The sequence below is a fragment of the Temnothorax curvispinosus genome, unplaced genomic scaffold (genome assembly GCF_003070985.1).
Source record: "Temnothorax curvispinosus isolate PA1 unplaced genomic scaffold, ASM307098v1 QBEX01010444.1, whole genome shotgun sequence".
Taxonomy (NCBI): Eukaryota; Metazoa; Arthropoda; class Insecta; order Hymenoptera; family Formicidae; genus Temnothorax; species Temnothorax curvispinosus.
The window spans coordinates 508,703-524,202 of NW_020220224.1; the positions used below are offsets into that span (position 1 = coordinate 508,703).

General features: G+C 40.7%; 1 protein-coding gene across 3 annotated transcripts in view; it reads left to right on the top strand.

Annotated features, from left to right (window-relative positions):
• LOC112460267 (rho GTPase-activating protein 20-like) overlaps window positions 1–12,716 on the top strand; it is a 188,670-nt gene extending 175,954 nt beyond the window's left edge. For all 3 annotated transcript variants that reach the window (XM_025024874.1, XM_025024875.1, XM_025024876.1), the window contains 7 exons: window positions 5,517–5,699; window positions 7,512–7,670; window positions 7,793–8,010; window positions 8,136–8,262; window positions 8,661–9,334; window positions 9,470–9,771; window positions 9,989–12,716. In XM_025024874.1, coding sequence (XP_024880642.1) covers window positions 5,517–5,699; window positions 7,512–7,670; window positions 7,793–8,010; window positions 8,136–8,262; window positions 8,661–9,334; window positions 9,470–9,771; window positions 9,989–11,196 — 2,871 coding nt within the window. In that variant the 3' untranslated portion in view covers window positions 11,197–12,716. The remainder of the gene's footprint in view (window positions 1–5,516; window positions 5,700–7,511; window positions 7,671–7,792; window positions 8,011–8,135; window positions 8,263–8,660; window positions 9,335–9,469; window positions 9,772–9,988) is intronic.
• Window positions 12,717–15,500: the final 2,784 nt, after the last annotated feature.

Genomic DNA, 15,500 nt, shown 5'->3' on the forward strand with positions numbered 1-15,500 from the left:
TTGCATTGATATAACTAAGGATTATATTAATTAAATTAGTAATAATCGAAGTTACGTTTAATGTTAAATTTATTATACATTGAGTGTAATCTTCTGAAATCGAGTTATGAATATATTGGCATTAATCGGCAATAATTTTATTTTTGATAAAGTTACAGTAAATTAAAATTTTTATGAAATTAACTGGAAATTGCGTCTTATTATTATTCGTTTATTGCACACAATACTCGATGCGCGAAAATTATATAATTTTTAATATTAATGTATTTAATTATCCTAACTAACCGTTATTGTTAATTACCATACAATTTTTGTCAGGGAAAAATCTACTTTTACATATTAAAGAATCCGCTGTGAAAATTACCTTGAGTGAGACAATTTATGTACGTATAGCAAGTAAGGGCAAGCAAATACAAGCAAGTAACCTTCAGGACTAAGATGGATTATTTGCATTTCGAATCGATAATAATCACGACAGCAGTTACATTACCGAGCACAACGAATGTCAGAAACGACGTGAAAATTGCACACGCCTGGTTATTATCTTTGCCGTCACGGAGACTTTCTTTTAACATAATGAAGCCTTCCACCTTTCGGTAACAGCGCGAGAAAGGTCTGCTCGACCCTCAATGATAGCACAAAGAAACAGATTTATCACTGTCACGTTTGGTCGTGCGATAATGCCATCGCGGTTGTTGTCGCGCATTGACACCGCGCGCCGGCACGAAGGAAAGTTTGCTAATCTGAGAAGTATAAGAAGGGGAAACGAGATTCCCTACAGCGCGAGGAATCGTGGCAATTTACGAAGATAATTCCGGGCAATGAGCAGTGAGACGAGACGAGACGAGACGAAACGATCGTCAATCGGCATTCAGCCTTCGTCACGAGGAAGTGCCGTCCTACGTCGGGGATTCCTCCGATGAACGCGTGAACGGCGAAAGGTGAATGTGGGCAGACGATACGTTGGGGAATTACCGCGGAATACCAAATGCCGTTTCGCAATCCTCTTCGTCGGACTGCAATACCGCGTTTCTTCAATTTTGCTCGTGGCTCGCTGAATGATTAAATAAAATAACAATTTAATAATAAAAAAAGATGTGATAGTTGCACAAGATGTATTCATTATAATTTTTAATTCTGTGCATTATACATATACACGTACTTTGAGGAGATAAAAGAGTTTATTCTACAATGTTATCTAATATTTTAATAATTGTTTTGTATTCATAAATGCAGTTAAGATTCGCATTAAAAAGAGAGGAGAAAAATGCTGAAATTTCTGAACACATTTTTGTGACATCCGAGCCTCCTCGACGTGGTCCATCGATTTTTCTGCCTCACGTCTTTCCTCACTCGGGACTTATTTGCATGCACCTATATCTGTATCAATTTCTCTTAAGATGAGCGTATCGATGTCGCGATCCCTGGAGCGGCGAACCTTTGCTTTACGTCTAGGCGCGCTGCTCATATGCACGTGCGTAAGGCGCTGTCCCAGGAAGCGGGTTTTGTAACGTCGAGACAGGTGTTCTCGACGTTACGTCACGCCGTAGCAATTTGTCTCGCGTATACACGTACAGGGTGTCTCCCGAGAAGTTGTGTACATGTAGCAGCACGACAATCCATTTTTCTTGGGAGATTATTTAATTTCTGACATTCCTATATTTATCATCATTTTCAAATCATGTCTGATAAACTGCGGTTTTCCTCCAAGTGAAAAGCTTTGGATTTGCTTTCTCGATTTTCGGTAACTGTTGCAGTGGTCTCTTTTGCCAATTAAACCTCTGAATAAAATTTTCGTCTTATGAAAGAACAAAGCACAAATCGATCGAGCGTAGACAACGTTTCATTGAAAGATTTTTTGCAGGACACCCTGTATCTGGCAACCTGCGTGCAGTCTACTCTCCGCTCTCGTAATATCGAGATGCCGATGGAAAAGTTATATTCCGCGTGCCTCGGGGGCTTCGGCATTCCGTATCTTACGTACGCCTTGCCGTTGCAGCAATCTTAATAAAAATTTACTCGGCAACGACCGACGAGATTGGCATATTATTGAGCATAAGAGTTGTACCGAATTGACACGAGACATGCTTATGATATATTACTTCTAACATCAAGTAGGTACTTTTTGAACATTGTCGAAAATTTATTGTCAAGTATTGATGCTATCATAATGATATCCTGATGATAATTATCATTGTTAAATGTCGATGTTTAGAAGAAGTCGAAATGTAAGAAAGATATGGCTGAAAGTAGATCTTTTTGATAACAGGAGATTCAAATCGATCGACGTTGATTATTTTAATCCCTGCTGCGGAGCTTCTGCCTGAACATTAACGTTCACCCTCGAGATACCCGAGCACTATCCGCTTGGGGTCAAAAATTCTTGAAGCGACGAGTTTCTGCCGCGCTCGCGTAAAAAGTCACTATCCTGCCATCACGTCCACGTGCATTCCACGTGCGTCTGTCGAGCTCTCGAGCTCGAAAGAATATAGCGTGCTCTTACCGCGCGCACTCCACGGCGGAATTTCGTTCCCGCGATTTACCGTTGCACGTGCGCTCAACGTCAAAGGGGAATCCCGCGAGGAAGCGCGGAAGGGTTCGCGCGATATTGCGGACACGTGAGGTGTAAACGTGCCCCGCTGTTGAGAAATAGCGCGCCCGAGGTAGTCGTCTCGCGAGGTCGCCGTCGGTGCTAACGGTATATACCTTTCAGGTACGTCTGCATATATGCCCAAAGGCGAATATATACAGATATGGCCGCATTTGTAGAATCGGATGTATCGTCGCGTCGCGACGATATTAGAAGTATTCGATTATGCGCGTCGCGCGTAAAGCAAGCAAAAAGGATACTGACAGTATCATACGGTCCATGTTATAGTTTCCAATCCTTTTCCTTACCATTCAAGGCTCTTTCCCTCTTCGACGACTGATTAAATGATCGATCGACGCTCGGCCGATTGTATTTGGTCGGGCAAATCTGCTAATTAACGTAATAATCCGTGACGAATTAATATTTCGACTGCTTTCGAAAAAATAGATAGAAATCGCTCCACGATATGATATACGAACGAGAAAAGACTTTGAGCATTAAAAGAAAAAGCTAAGAAACATGAATTTGTCTCGGAATGAATGAATTTGTCTGCATTTCTCTGCATCTGTTTCAGTTTCCTTTCCTTATAAACGATTCTTGCAAATTTGAAAAGTTGATAACGGCCAACAATTTATTACAGTAATCTTAAAGCATTGAAACATAAATTCCTCAATAAGAATTGCGTGTTTCTTAAAACCTGGTTGAAATGATTCACCATGGTATGGAGAATCGTTTACGATCAATTGTGGCGTGCCGATAGCTCTATCCGAGGCTATATTTCTAGGAACATAATCGCGACGCGACACGCGGTGAAAGTGTGCGAAAAGGGGCTAAGAAACAGTGCCGGCGCGTAAAAGTAACGTATGCGTCACGTGGCGGAATTCGAGACAATGACTATGGGAAAGGGAATGAAGGAGAACGAAAGATGCGAACGGCGAGGAAGATTCATGCTAAATTTCCCATTCGCGAATATATGCACGGGGATGGATATACCCGTCCGAGAATGCCAATAACGAGTACCTACGTCAAGCGCAGATTACACGCGAAAGAGAAAACATGGTAATGAATGCCGTCGTGGCATTCATCACGGAATCATATCTAAAAGAGGCTTCGTAACGCGTGCGTAAGATGTTCTCGAGGAAGAGTACCCTTGGCCAAGCCTCAGGTCTTCCCTCGGAAAGATCTTAAACAGTTGTCTTTTCTGATTTCTGTTAATTATCTTTAAAATAATATATATAATTTATTAATATGTGATAAAATAATATTATAATGTATATTGTTATAATTAATTATTTGTAATTAATTAATATACATATAACAACAAATATTAATAAACATTGCATTATCATGGACTTATTATGTTAAAAGATTAACGGTAGAGATTTGCGCTCACTTTTCTATTCTATTTGAATAATCTCTCGTACTTTTTCTATACAGGTATAAACTTTAATTTTTCGCTTAATGTTATTTTATTATATGAGTATTTCCTAATTTATTAAATGGGATAATACCTGATATAGAGCGACGAGATGTTATGCTGGATGCTGCACACAAATCTTCAAGAATCTCGTCATCTCGCGATTCCGCGAACGATGGCGATGGCAAATGCAGCGATCGCGATCGTTCGAAATTTTGCCAGCGGCGATATTTTGCGGTAACTGCGAATTAATTCAGAGCACGTTCAAGAGCCATCAACGGCCGCCTACTCGTGCATTTCCTCAGGCGCGGTAACTACCTGCCACGTTATGATAATTAAGAAGCGAATCGCGCGGCGATTCGTACCGAACACCACGGCTATCAGTTAGGATAATCGAGTGTCACCGACTAAATTTGACGGTGTCCCAACTTCCAACACTGTGTCGGAATGGTCGGAATCTATATACGGTGAGATTCCTTATCGAAGTCGGATTTACATCGCTTACGGGTTACGGGATCACTCACGATTATTTAGGAAGCTGATAATCCGCGTGACAAAGGTTTAGATTTGAATCGCTGTGCGTATGAAATACTTTTCCATTTTACTATTATGATTGATTAGTGTTAACTCATTTTAAGATCAACGATAAGTCAATAGATAAGTAGGTATTTACTGTGGGAAACGCAAGACATGATGTAACAAAAAAAACTAAAGACAATAAGAAATGATGTAATTATTAATATACATATGTATCGAGTTAATCGCGATAAAAATCTAAGAAATCAATTTTAGAGACAGACACAACGCTAAAAAATATAGATAAATCTTATAATTTTCGCTTTCATTGAACAATGCTATATTTATTATGGATACTTAGAATATATGCTTTATATTATATCTATTTATGAATGTCTAATGAAGTCGTACACGTGGCATGTTGCAATAGCCAGTTTGCAATAGCCAGTTTGAATCAGTTCCTATATATGGTCGTCGACTATGACATGAGCACAATCGTACGTACATCAAATAATGACACGTTGTCAATTTACATAACTCCGACTCGTGAATGATAATTATCGCGTTCGTTGTAGCGAGAAGGAAACACGAATCGGCGTGCATTTCCGAGGCTGTGCCCGATTTGGTCGACGTTTCCCATTTATTTCCGCATTCGGCAATGATTATTAAAGAGATATCGCATCGCGTTTTTCCAGCAAAGTCGATATCAGGGAAAGTCGCGTCTTCCCTTTTCTGCTTTCGTAATGCCTTTGGAAATTGCCAATCGCGTCGAACGGCAATTTGTCGAAAATGATCGAAGTTACGTAAGGAATCGTCGACGCAATCGCGAATTTCTTCCCTCGCATTCAGTTACGCGGTAAGAAGATTTTTCAAGCTTAGCGGCAATCGAGGTGTGCAACGTGTAATTTTTTTTCGTGATACTATAAAGTTTATATCATAATTTTTCTCTCTGACGACAAGAAATTTTACAAAATGTGTATTTTATTTGCGCAGGTGCAGAGGCTCGCCGATTACGAGAGGTACCTGGGACAGGAAGCGAGGAGCTTGATAGACAGCGAGTGCATTGACAGCGGGGCAGTCCTCCATCGTGGACAGTTAGAGGGTGACCTTCACCGTATCCAGGAGCTATTCCCCGGCGACAACTTGCGGCTACACGAGCGAGACGTTGTCACCACGGTACGACGAGTATTTCATTGATACAAAATATTTTTTTTGTCGTTCCTAATTCCCGACGATCAGAACTTCAGTTAGCAACTGTTAGCAACGATGATAAAAACGTTTATGCAAAACATCCTACTCCTCCTTCCGTGGAGGATGTACAAATGATGTAGCGACAAACAACGGTGCTGACAAACGGTATCGCAGACAATGCGCCTAACAATTCAGTCTTTCTCACGGTCGTTTAGACGCATCTCGTTTTTCTGCGTCCCCGGAAAATGCTCGCGTGCCGCGCGGCGGTTGGAGCCGCGTATATACTCCACTTCCTTCCCACGTTCATTCGCGTATCCATCCGGACACAAGCGTATTATTCGATAATTTCTCTCAGCCCTATTTTCACCCGACCCGCCCGCTGGCTGCTGTAAACGGTGAAATTGACGGCGCGGCGTGCCGTTCGTTCAATAGAGCGCTCACTTTCTGCGTCCGCACAAAAAAATATATAGAAACAGAATAGAAACTGTGCCACCGAGATGGAGGCTGGCAATAATGACACTGGAATGACACCTTATATTATTTCCATGGAAAGCGCGTCATCCTTTTTTCGTATAACGGTAGAAACGCAGCGAAAGTTAGTATATTGTAAAGAAACAAGAGGATTCTTATTTAAAAAAATAGAACGTCACGTCTACTAAAGACTTCTTTAATCAGTAACTGACATTGTAAACTACGATTTTCTTTATAATTATAAGATCAATTTTTTTTCTTCCTAGAAGTCGATTTCGCGGAATGCAAAAATTACAAGCATTATCGTAGAAATAATAGACCGCCTAAAATTATTTATCGTATTTTGCGCGTTTTTATGTTCGGTGAAAAACATTCGCGTAGCCATTTCGAGGCATTCTTATCCCATGAAACATCGGTGTCTGTCGGTATCACTCGAAACTCTCGCTGTTAAAGTCCCCGGGCGATGCACTTTCCAATGCTATAAATGATAGCGGATAATCCATTTGACGTGTTGGGATGTATTAGTGCCCGATCTAGGCTTTTATGCGTTGTAACAACGCGATTACAATGAAACGAAGGTGGGTTACCGCCCGGTCGGGATCACCAGAAGTGATTTTGTAATGGAAAAGAGCGGCGAGAGCGAAGAATAGAGGATGTTGGGACATGTCAGGGAATCTATAAGCCCGCGTATGTTAATCCGCCCGCTCGATCCGCCGGATAGGGAGAGCACTCGCTGCTCTCGCCTATAGTTGTAGCACGCCTTAAGGCTCCCACAGACCGAACGCGTCAAGCGTCAAGCAGCGAGCAGCAACCCAATTGAACCCAATCAGTGAGGTGATATCAGCAGTGGCGTAGAAAATATCGTCTCGCTGATTGGTTACTGCTCGCTGCTTGACGCTTGACGCGTTCGGTCTGTGGGAGCCTTTAGAGAATCGTCGCTTAGCAGCCAAATTTGGTAGTGACATTTTTCGGGCGTAGCTGTTAATACTCTGCACGTGTGTGGCACGCATGTGGTGTGTGTGTTACATGACGCGATTAATGCGGCGGTAAAATTAGCATGCTCTGAGACCCTGCGAAATTCCCCAGTCGAGTCGTTACAACAAGAGCCTTAAACTCTTAGAGATAGTCATTCGCAATCAGATCTTGCTATTCAGACATTTGATATGAGAATTTTTTCTCTTTTCTTTATGAAAAAAAAATATATATATTAATTGTATTAAAATGTCAACACATTGTATTAAACTTAAAATTTTTTCTAAAAGTAACTGTAGCTATTATTAGTCGTCCACTAGATTTCAATTTAATTTAATTGTTTATTATTTTCAGAAAATGAAAAATATGTTACGTAAAAGAAACGGTAGTACTCCAGCCAGACTGACGAGAGGGCTTTCTCAGAAGGCACTGGATATTCCGGATAGTGGCTCATCGCCAATTAAATCACCGACTAGGACTTTCCTCCTGGAAACGCCAGTTCAGTTTACCACGGTATGAAAAATTTTAGGAAGTTATCAAGATTAAAATATATTTGCAAATATATTTGCTTATTTTGATAAAGATTAAGATTTTGTTAAGACACAATACTAATAATCTCAAAATCCGGATTTTAGGGTATGCAATCTCAGGAGAGACATCTCTTTCTCTTCACCGATCTTTTGCTGATCGCGAAAGCTCGTAACAGCGGGAACTTCAAGTTGAAACAAATAGTAAAAATGAGTGAGCTCTGGCTTACGGCTGGTCACATAGAAGACGTGGCGGAAAGCAGCAAGTCCGTGGAAACCAGCTTCGTTATTGGTTGGCCCACGACGAACGTGGTGGCCACTTTCATGTAAGTAGGCTCTTTTTCAAAGCCGCGTATAATTGAGTACAACAGATATCCAAATGAGATGGAAAATATCCACTAGTCAGATCTTACAATTATTACTGTTGTCACGGTCAAATTCATCCTTATAGGACCGCTGCAGCGCGAGATCTCTGGTGGGGACGTTTGAACGATCTTGTGCAAGAGGAAAGAAGTAAGGAGCCGTCGAACACGAACATTCAAGTTATGTACCACGACAACGACACGCACACCGACTACGTAAGTGCGCCCGTCTTTTCACGCGAGAACGGATACGTTCGCGGTCATGTCTTCGCGCGATCCATTCTTTGCGCATACTCGAATCCGCGGGACTCGATTATCATTCGACCTTCCTAGTAGTATTTTTTTTTCTTGAGAGGCATCTTTTATACCGCGAACGTCGGTACTGAGTTAGAATCGTCGCCGCGTATTGTGCCGGCATTCACCTTCAATCATCGATTCATAATTCATCAATGTTGCATAAAGGTATAAGCCGCTTGGATCGCGAATGAATTTCCGTTAGATAAACGCTGTCTATCGTCGGTAAACAAGGAGCGACGAATCGCGTGCCGTATTATTCATCCCTTTGTACTACCCGGCAATGAAAGAATACATACGTGCTATTTCGTACCTTGCAGTGCAAGACGATCACGGTCGACTCCGACAAGACGGCGCAGGATTGCGTGAGCAAGGCAATGTTATTGTGGGATCTTCAAGCTTCTTCAGGACCTTTCCAGCTTTGGGCCCGAACGTTCCCGGACGAGCCGCCGTATCCGTTGATAGGGCACGAACGACCATTCGCCGTGAAGATGTCGCGTCTACGACACATGCTATCGACAGATGAGGGTTTCGACCTGGTGCACATCAACAATAGCGGCGTCGATCTATGTCATTTCATCCTCAGGCCTGTGATGAAAACACCCGCGAAAAAGAACAATCGATCGAAAATAACCGGTCTATTGCGTCGCTCACTATCGTTGAATCCGCACCTCTTCGGCGTGCCTCTGGCGCGGCTAGATGAGAACGGCCTACCTAAACCCGTTCTTGTGATGCTGCAACAATTATTCGCAAAAGGACCGTTCATGCAGGGAATATTCCGCAAGTCTGCGAATGTACGAATCGTTCGAGAGTTGCGAGAACAGATCGAGTCCACGGGAGATCCTAGTTGCTTGGAGGATGCGCCGATTATAGCGGTGGCGGCTTTGCTGAAGGACTTCCTGAGATCTTTGCCGGATCCTCTCTTGACCTCCCATCTGTTTCCTCTCTGGATGGACAGCTTGGGTACGCCGAGTCCTGTCCAAACTATTAAAAGGTTTATAATTTATTTTAATTAAAATAATATGATTTTTTTAATACAAAATTTCTATGTCAGTTAATACATTTATTACTACTGTGAACATAATAATTTTAATAAGAAAATGAAACTAATTGGAAAAAATTTTTTCAGCATTTTACATAGACTGCCAAAGGCGAATTTCACGTTACTCTCGCATTTAATTTGCGTACTGCACCATGTGGCGAAGCGATCCAAACGTAATCTCATGTGCGCCAGCAATCTTGGCGTTTGCTGCGGCCCAAGTTTACTTTGGTCTTCGAACCCGACAGTGAATCAGAGTAGAGCGATCCCGACAATCACGGAAATGCTGATCTGTCACTGCGAAGATTTGTTCGGCGCGGATGTTACGCATCTACTCGGAGAAGACACGCGCAGCGACAGCGGAGCCGAGGAGAGTACTGACAGCCTTCATTGTAAGTATTATAATAACGTTATGTTAAATTATTATTAATTAATCAAAGATATTAAATAATAATCAAGATATTAAAGAACATTAAAATATATAATATTATAGAATATAGAATATTAGAATATATATTAAACGGTAAATTAAATTATTTTTAATAAAATAATGATTACAGTATTTTAATAATTACATTGTCCATTATTAACAAGTTCCTTATGGTGTAGCAGGTGGAATATCCTTGGATAGTCTGGACCTGACAGAGGCACCGCGTAGAGATCCCATGTCCCTGTCAAGAGACTCAGGCTTGACCTTGTCAGATTGCCAATTATTCATCCCGGAATCACCCGTAGGCTCGGAAGACTCTGCCCCGAATGCTCCAACGTCTACTAATTACGATAAATCTTTTACGAAGGAAGAGAAGTCTAATGGTAAAACCTACATGCCAGTTTATAGATGCGGATGGGAGGAGAGGCTGAACGGTTACGCGTCTGGCAACCATAATCATACGAACAGCACGGAGCACAACTTTAGAGAGGAAAAGGCCAATGAGTGTTACCCTAATCCGTCTCAATCGTCCAATTTCCAACGGCAAGATTGGCTACGGGCACAGCTGAAAAGAACACCTAGAACGAACAGATTGGATGAGCACGAGCACAGAAAGGAGAGATTTGGCGACAAGGACATATATGATAGGGAATACCTTAGACAGGACACGATTAAAGAAAATGTGGAGAACTGCAAGACTTATCGGAGCAGACAGTTGAACGTAAGTTATGAAATACTATCGGAGGAGTACAATAGCAAGAGCTTGCAGCAGGACATCCGAAATGCCGAACGGGTGTCAATTCACGACTCGGAGCAGGATCTAACAAGCGGTGGCGACACATCCCGCTCTAGCAGCGACTGCTATGAGTTCAAGAAGGTCAAGTCCTCCGAGGTGCAGTACGTGAGTCTGGAGTCACCGATGTCGGAGAAAGAGCGCTGTCGTCAAGCCCGCGACCGTGATTTGTACGATGACTTTGTTAGAGTAAAGGCTTCCATATACATGGAAGCGTTGAAGTATTGCAAGAGCAAGGACTCGAATGGCGAATCCGATGGTAAAGTTACATACTGCCAGGACAGGAGTCGATCAACCGAGATCTATGGAACCGCGGATGCGAACGATTCTTATAAAAGCGTAGTCGACCTTAGCGAGGATGAGCAGGAGAAAAGAACTACGTCATGGCCGGACACACCGCCGCCATTGCCGCCGAGGCTCAGACACCTGCCGCCGGTGCATATGAATCTCGAGGACAGGCATAAAGTGGCGGGTAGGTCTAGGTCTTTACCACCGCCACCGCCCTATCGACCTCCACCGCAACCTCGCGCCCCTATCACCACGAGGCATCTAGGATTCGGCAGATCCGTCGTTGATGATGAGAGCTACGTCTGAGAACGAATGGCGGATTCATACTGGCTCTTAATCATCGAATATGCCCCCCCCCCTTTCCCTCCATCCCATTATCCCGGTGTGTATAATGTCCAAGTCGTGGATTTGTCACGACAATTGAACCTAGTCGAAACTGAAACGTGCATATCGGGATAGAGAGATGGTCACGTTTAATCGCGCCGTTGCGATTTTTTGTTAAGAGTGACGAGTACTTATCGTCCTTCTTTGATCAAATTTAGAGATAGCGAGATAAGTAAGACGAAGTGAGACGGCGAATTATAAAATTCGCCGTCTATTCGTGACCGCCGACAATAGATCTTGGCCCGTGTTCTTGTCGTATTTTCGGCACTAAATGTTCACATTTAATATCTATCTTTTGACTTGAATTTTTCGCATAAGCAGACGAAACTCTGATTCAGATGGTTGTATTCAGGGCTAAATACTAAATGCTAAATCGAGGACCCGGGCCTGCGACTGTCATTCAGTGATTCAGGGTGCTTCCACGAGCGTTAATTCATACTATCTTAGTAGGCTTAATGTTCGTATTTAAGTAGCTAACTAAGCATAGACTAAATAAACGGACAATACTAGCCCCAAGACGATACTATGAGTAACTCTTTTCTTACGTAAATTACGTTTGTAAAAATATTAATGAGAGATGAATTCTCTATGAGCATCGAAGAAGTGCTGTGGAAATGCAGATGCTGTTCTTAGCAGCACGATAAAAGGCACAATAATGCGATCGACGAATATACAACGTTTTAATAGCGTCTTTAAATCGGAAAATGTTTTACCTTTCTCTAAATTATTTTTAGACGAATGCATTCTTCAAATCGAGTGCACTTTTCTATCGATGCAATGGCGCGTTTGTATATTTTAAGTTTGTGAGAAGCCAAGATCAATTGCGGGGATAATCACAATAATAAAGTAGTATCGTAGAAGAGAACTTGTTATAAATTTCCCCCCAAAAAAAACATTGTAAACTTTTTATTTCGTTTTGCGCAGTCGTGACTGGTACCAATTCGAAACTGATTTTAAGTTAAGAAAGACCACTCTTCTCGACATTATGTTTTTTTAATGGCTCTGTTAACAACGCGTTAATAGTTGTGTTTTAATCAAATTTGATTGACAGAATTATATCTCTTCAATATTTTCTTTTCCGGACGTATTTACCAGATATTTTTTTCACGCTTGCATCGAACGGGAACGAATCTTCCCTGTAACCAGCAATGATAAATTTGTTTCTTTGACAATCGTAACATGATTTACAAACATAAGATACTGTGTGCGTGGATACAATCGCGATTATCTTCTTAACGGCTATATAGAATACAAGAAGCATTGGAGTGTTATATACTATACGACCAGGCTTTTGCCGTTCTTTGTATATATTAATCTGTGAACTGTCATCTTTTATATCGTTGAACTTATGATACGAAGTGTAACACTCATAAGATATGTATACTTATCTAAATTATATATGTTATGCTATAAAAGCAAATATATATATTTCGTATTTTATACACCTATGGATTTTCTTTGATACAACCTGTCCGTTTCATTCCCAAATTATGCATGATTGTATATAAATTAATTAATTATGCTACAAAAATATTTACATTAGTCTTTCTGATATTAGATATTTCTCAGAATTGATAAAGTATTAACAGAATTTAATATGAGCTATAAATATTAAATCTGCTTCGTGATTTTTTACTATAAAATAACATTTACAAATATAAATATATAAAAATAGAAGATAATAAAAGTTAATAAAGAATTAACTCGGATGGTAAAGTAGGCAAAACTCAGGTTTCTCACCGCGAAATTCTCGGAAATTTACTCCTGATGTATCAGGAAAGCACGTTGAGCGAGGAGGTTGTCCGGATTGCAGGAGGTATTCCGCGGGTATTTTGAAATGCGAAATGCGCTGAACGACACTGGCTCATTCATATATCTCGAGAAATAAATTCATTTTAAGATTGTTATGTAATGTATCCGTTAATGCAAATCATGCTCTCTCAAACGAGATTTGACAATAAAGAGGTTTTACATTTCAGTATGCGAAACTTTCTGCCGGATTTCGCGTTTGCATAATTTATTCAAAAGAACACAATTAATAATTAAAAAATAGCAAAAATTTAATTATGCATCAGTAGAGACGTTAGAAGACAATAAAGGTTAATAGAAGAATTAATTCGGATAATAAAGTAAGCGAAACTCAGATTTCGCACCGCGAAATCTCGAAAATTTACTCCTGATATATCAGGAAAGCATGTTGAGCAAAGAGGTTGTCCGGATTGCAGTAGGTATTCCGTGGGTGTTTTGAAATGCGAAATGCGCTGAACGACACTGGGTCATATCTCGAGAAATATATTTATTTTAATACTGTTATGTATGTTTTAATGCGATTCTTGCTCTCTCAGATGTAATTAGACGCTAAAGAGTTTCAAATGTTGCTGCATAATGTTAGATAACAAGAAAAAGATAGCCGCGAATGCCGACGGGCGGCGTTGGACGACAAATTCGGTGCTCCGAAATACCACACGCGACACCAAATAAATCTCGAGAAATACGTTTATTCTAACATTGTTATGTGTTCTTTAATGCGAATAGGCTCTCTCGAATAAGATTAAACGATAAAGAGTCATAGAAAGCTATTGCATAATGTTAGATAACAAGAAAAAGGTAGCCGCGAATGCCGACGGGCAGCGTTAGGTGACAAATTCGGAGCTCTGAAATGCCACACGCGACATCAAATAAATCTCGAGAAATACGTTTATTTTAATATTATTATGTATTCTTTAATACGAGGCATGCTCTCTCGAATGTGATTAGACGATAAATAATTATAAAATGCTGTTGCATAATGCTAGCCAGCGAGAAAGAGGTAGAGGCGAATGCCGACGGGCGGCGTTAGATGACAAAGTCGGAGATCCGAAATACGATACGTGAGACCAACTAAATCTTGAGAAATATGTTAATTTTAACATTGTTATGTGTCCTTTAATGCGAGGCATTCTCTCTCGAATGTGATTAGACAATAAATAATTATAAAATGCTGTTGCATAATGCTAGCCAATGAGAGAGAGAGAGGTATAGCTGCGAATGCCGACGGGCGGCGTTGGACGACAAATTCGGAGCTCCGAAATATCACACGCGACACCAAATAAATCTCGAGAAATATGTTTATTCTAAACATTGTTATGTGTCCTTTAATGCAAATTAGGCTCTTTCGAATAACATTTTGAAACTCTTTAGCGTCTAATTACATCTGAGAGAGCAATCTCGCATTAAAGCATACATAAACAATGTTAAAATAAATACATTTCTCGAGATATGACCCAATGTCGTTCAGCGCATTTCGGAGCTTCTATATATGTACAACTTTCCGCCGAGCCGGCCGAGCACGAGCATTGCATTAATTCATATAATAGTTTCAGTTATTCATACATATAGTACATATATAAAAAAGTAATTAATAAAAACGTTATTAATTTAACAAACAATAGATAATAATATTAAATTATTATTAAGTAATAACGAGAAATATATCGTGCATTCGTTTGGCGCTTGAAAGATCATAAAAATTATGAAAAGAATTTTAGGTTATGAGGAAAGCGAGAATCTCGAGTTTGGGGTCGTCTGTAATTCCTCAGAAATTGCTCCTGTTACGCGGGAAGCATGTTGAGCAAGGAGGTTTTAGTAAATATTCGAGCAGCGGCACGCCTACCCCCACTATTACCCATCGCCATTGTGAACGGCGCGCCGGGCACGCGACGAGGATGCCCAGCCTACGGCCAATCAGAGCGCTGGCAGGTGTACAAAGAAGGGGCAGTAGGCTCCCGCGCTCTGACCAATAGCAGCGTGATTACGAGGAGGCAATGTGAGGTGGCAAGACCCGCGCTCGGAATACCTCCGTTAACCTCCTTACCTAACATGCTAGCCTGATATATCAGGAATAAATTTCCGAGATTTTGCAGTGCAAAACCTGAGTTTCGCCTACTTTATCATCCGAATTAATTCTTCTATTAACTTTTATTGTTTCCTAACGTCTCTACTGATGCATAATTATAAATTCTTGCTAATTTTTAATTATTATTTTAGATTACAGTATTCTATTAATCCAATTAATCATATAGTTACTAATTATGTCCTTTTGAATAATTTATGCAAACGCAAAATGCGGCAGAAAGTTTCGCATACTGAAATGTCAAACGTATGCAACAGCATTTTAAAACTCTTTATTGTCAAATCTCATTTGAGAGAGCATGATTTGCATTAACGGACACATTACATAACAATGT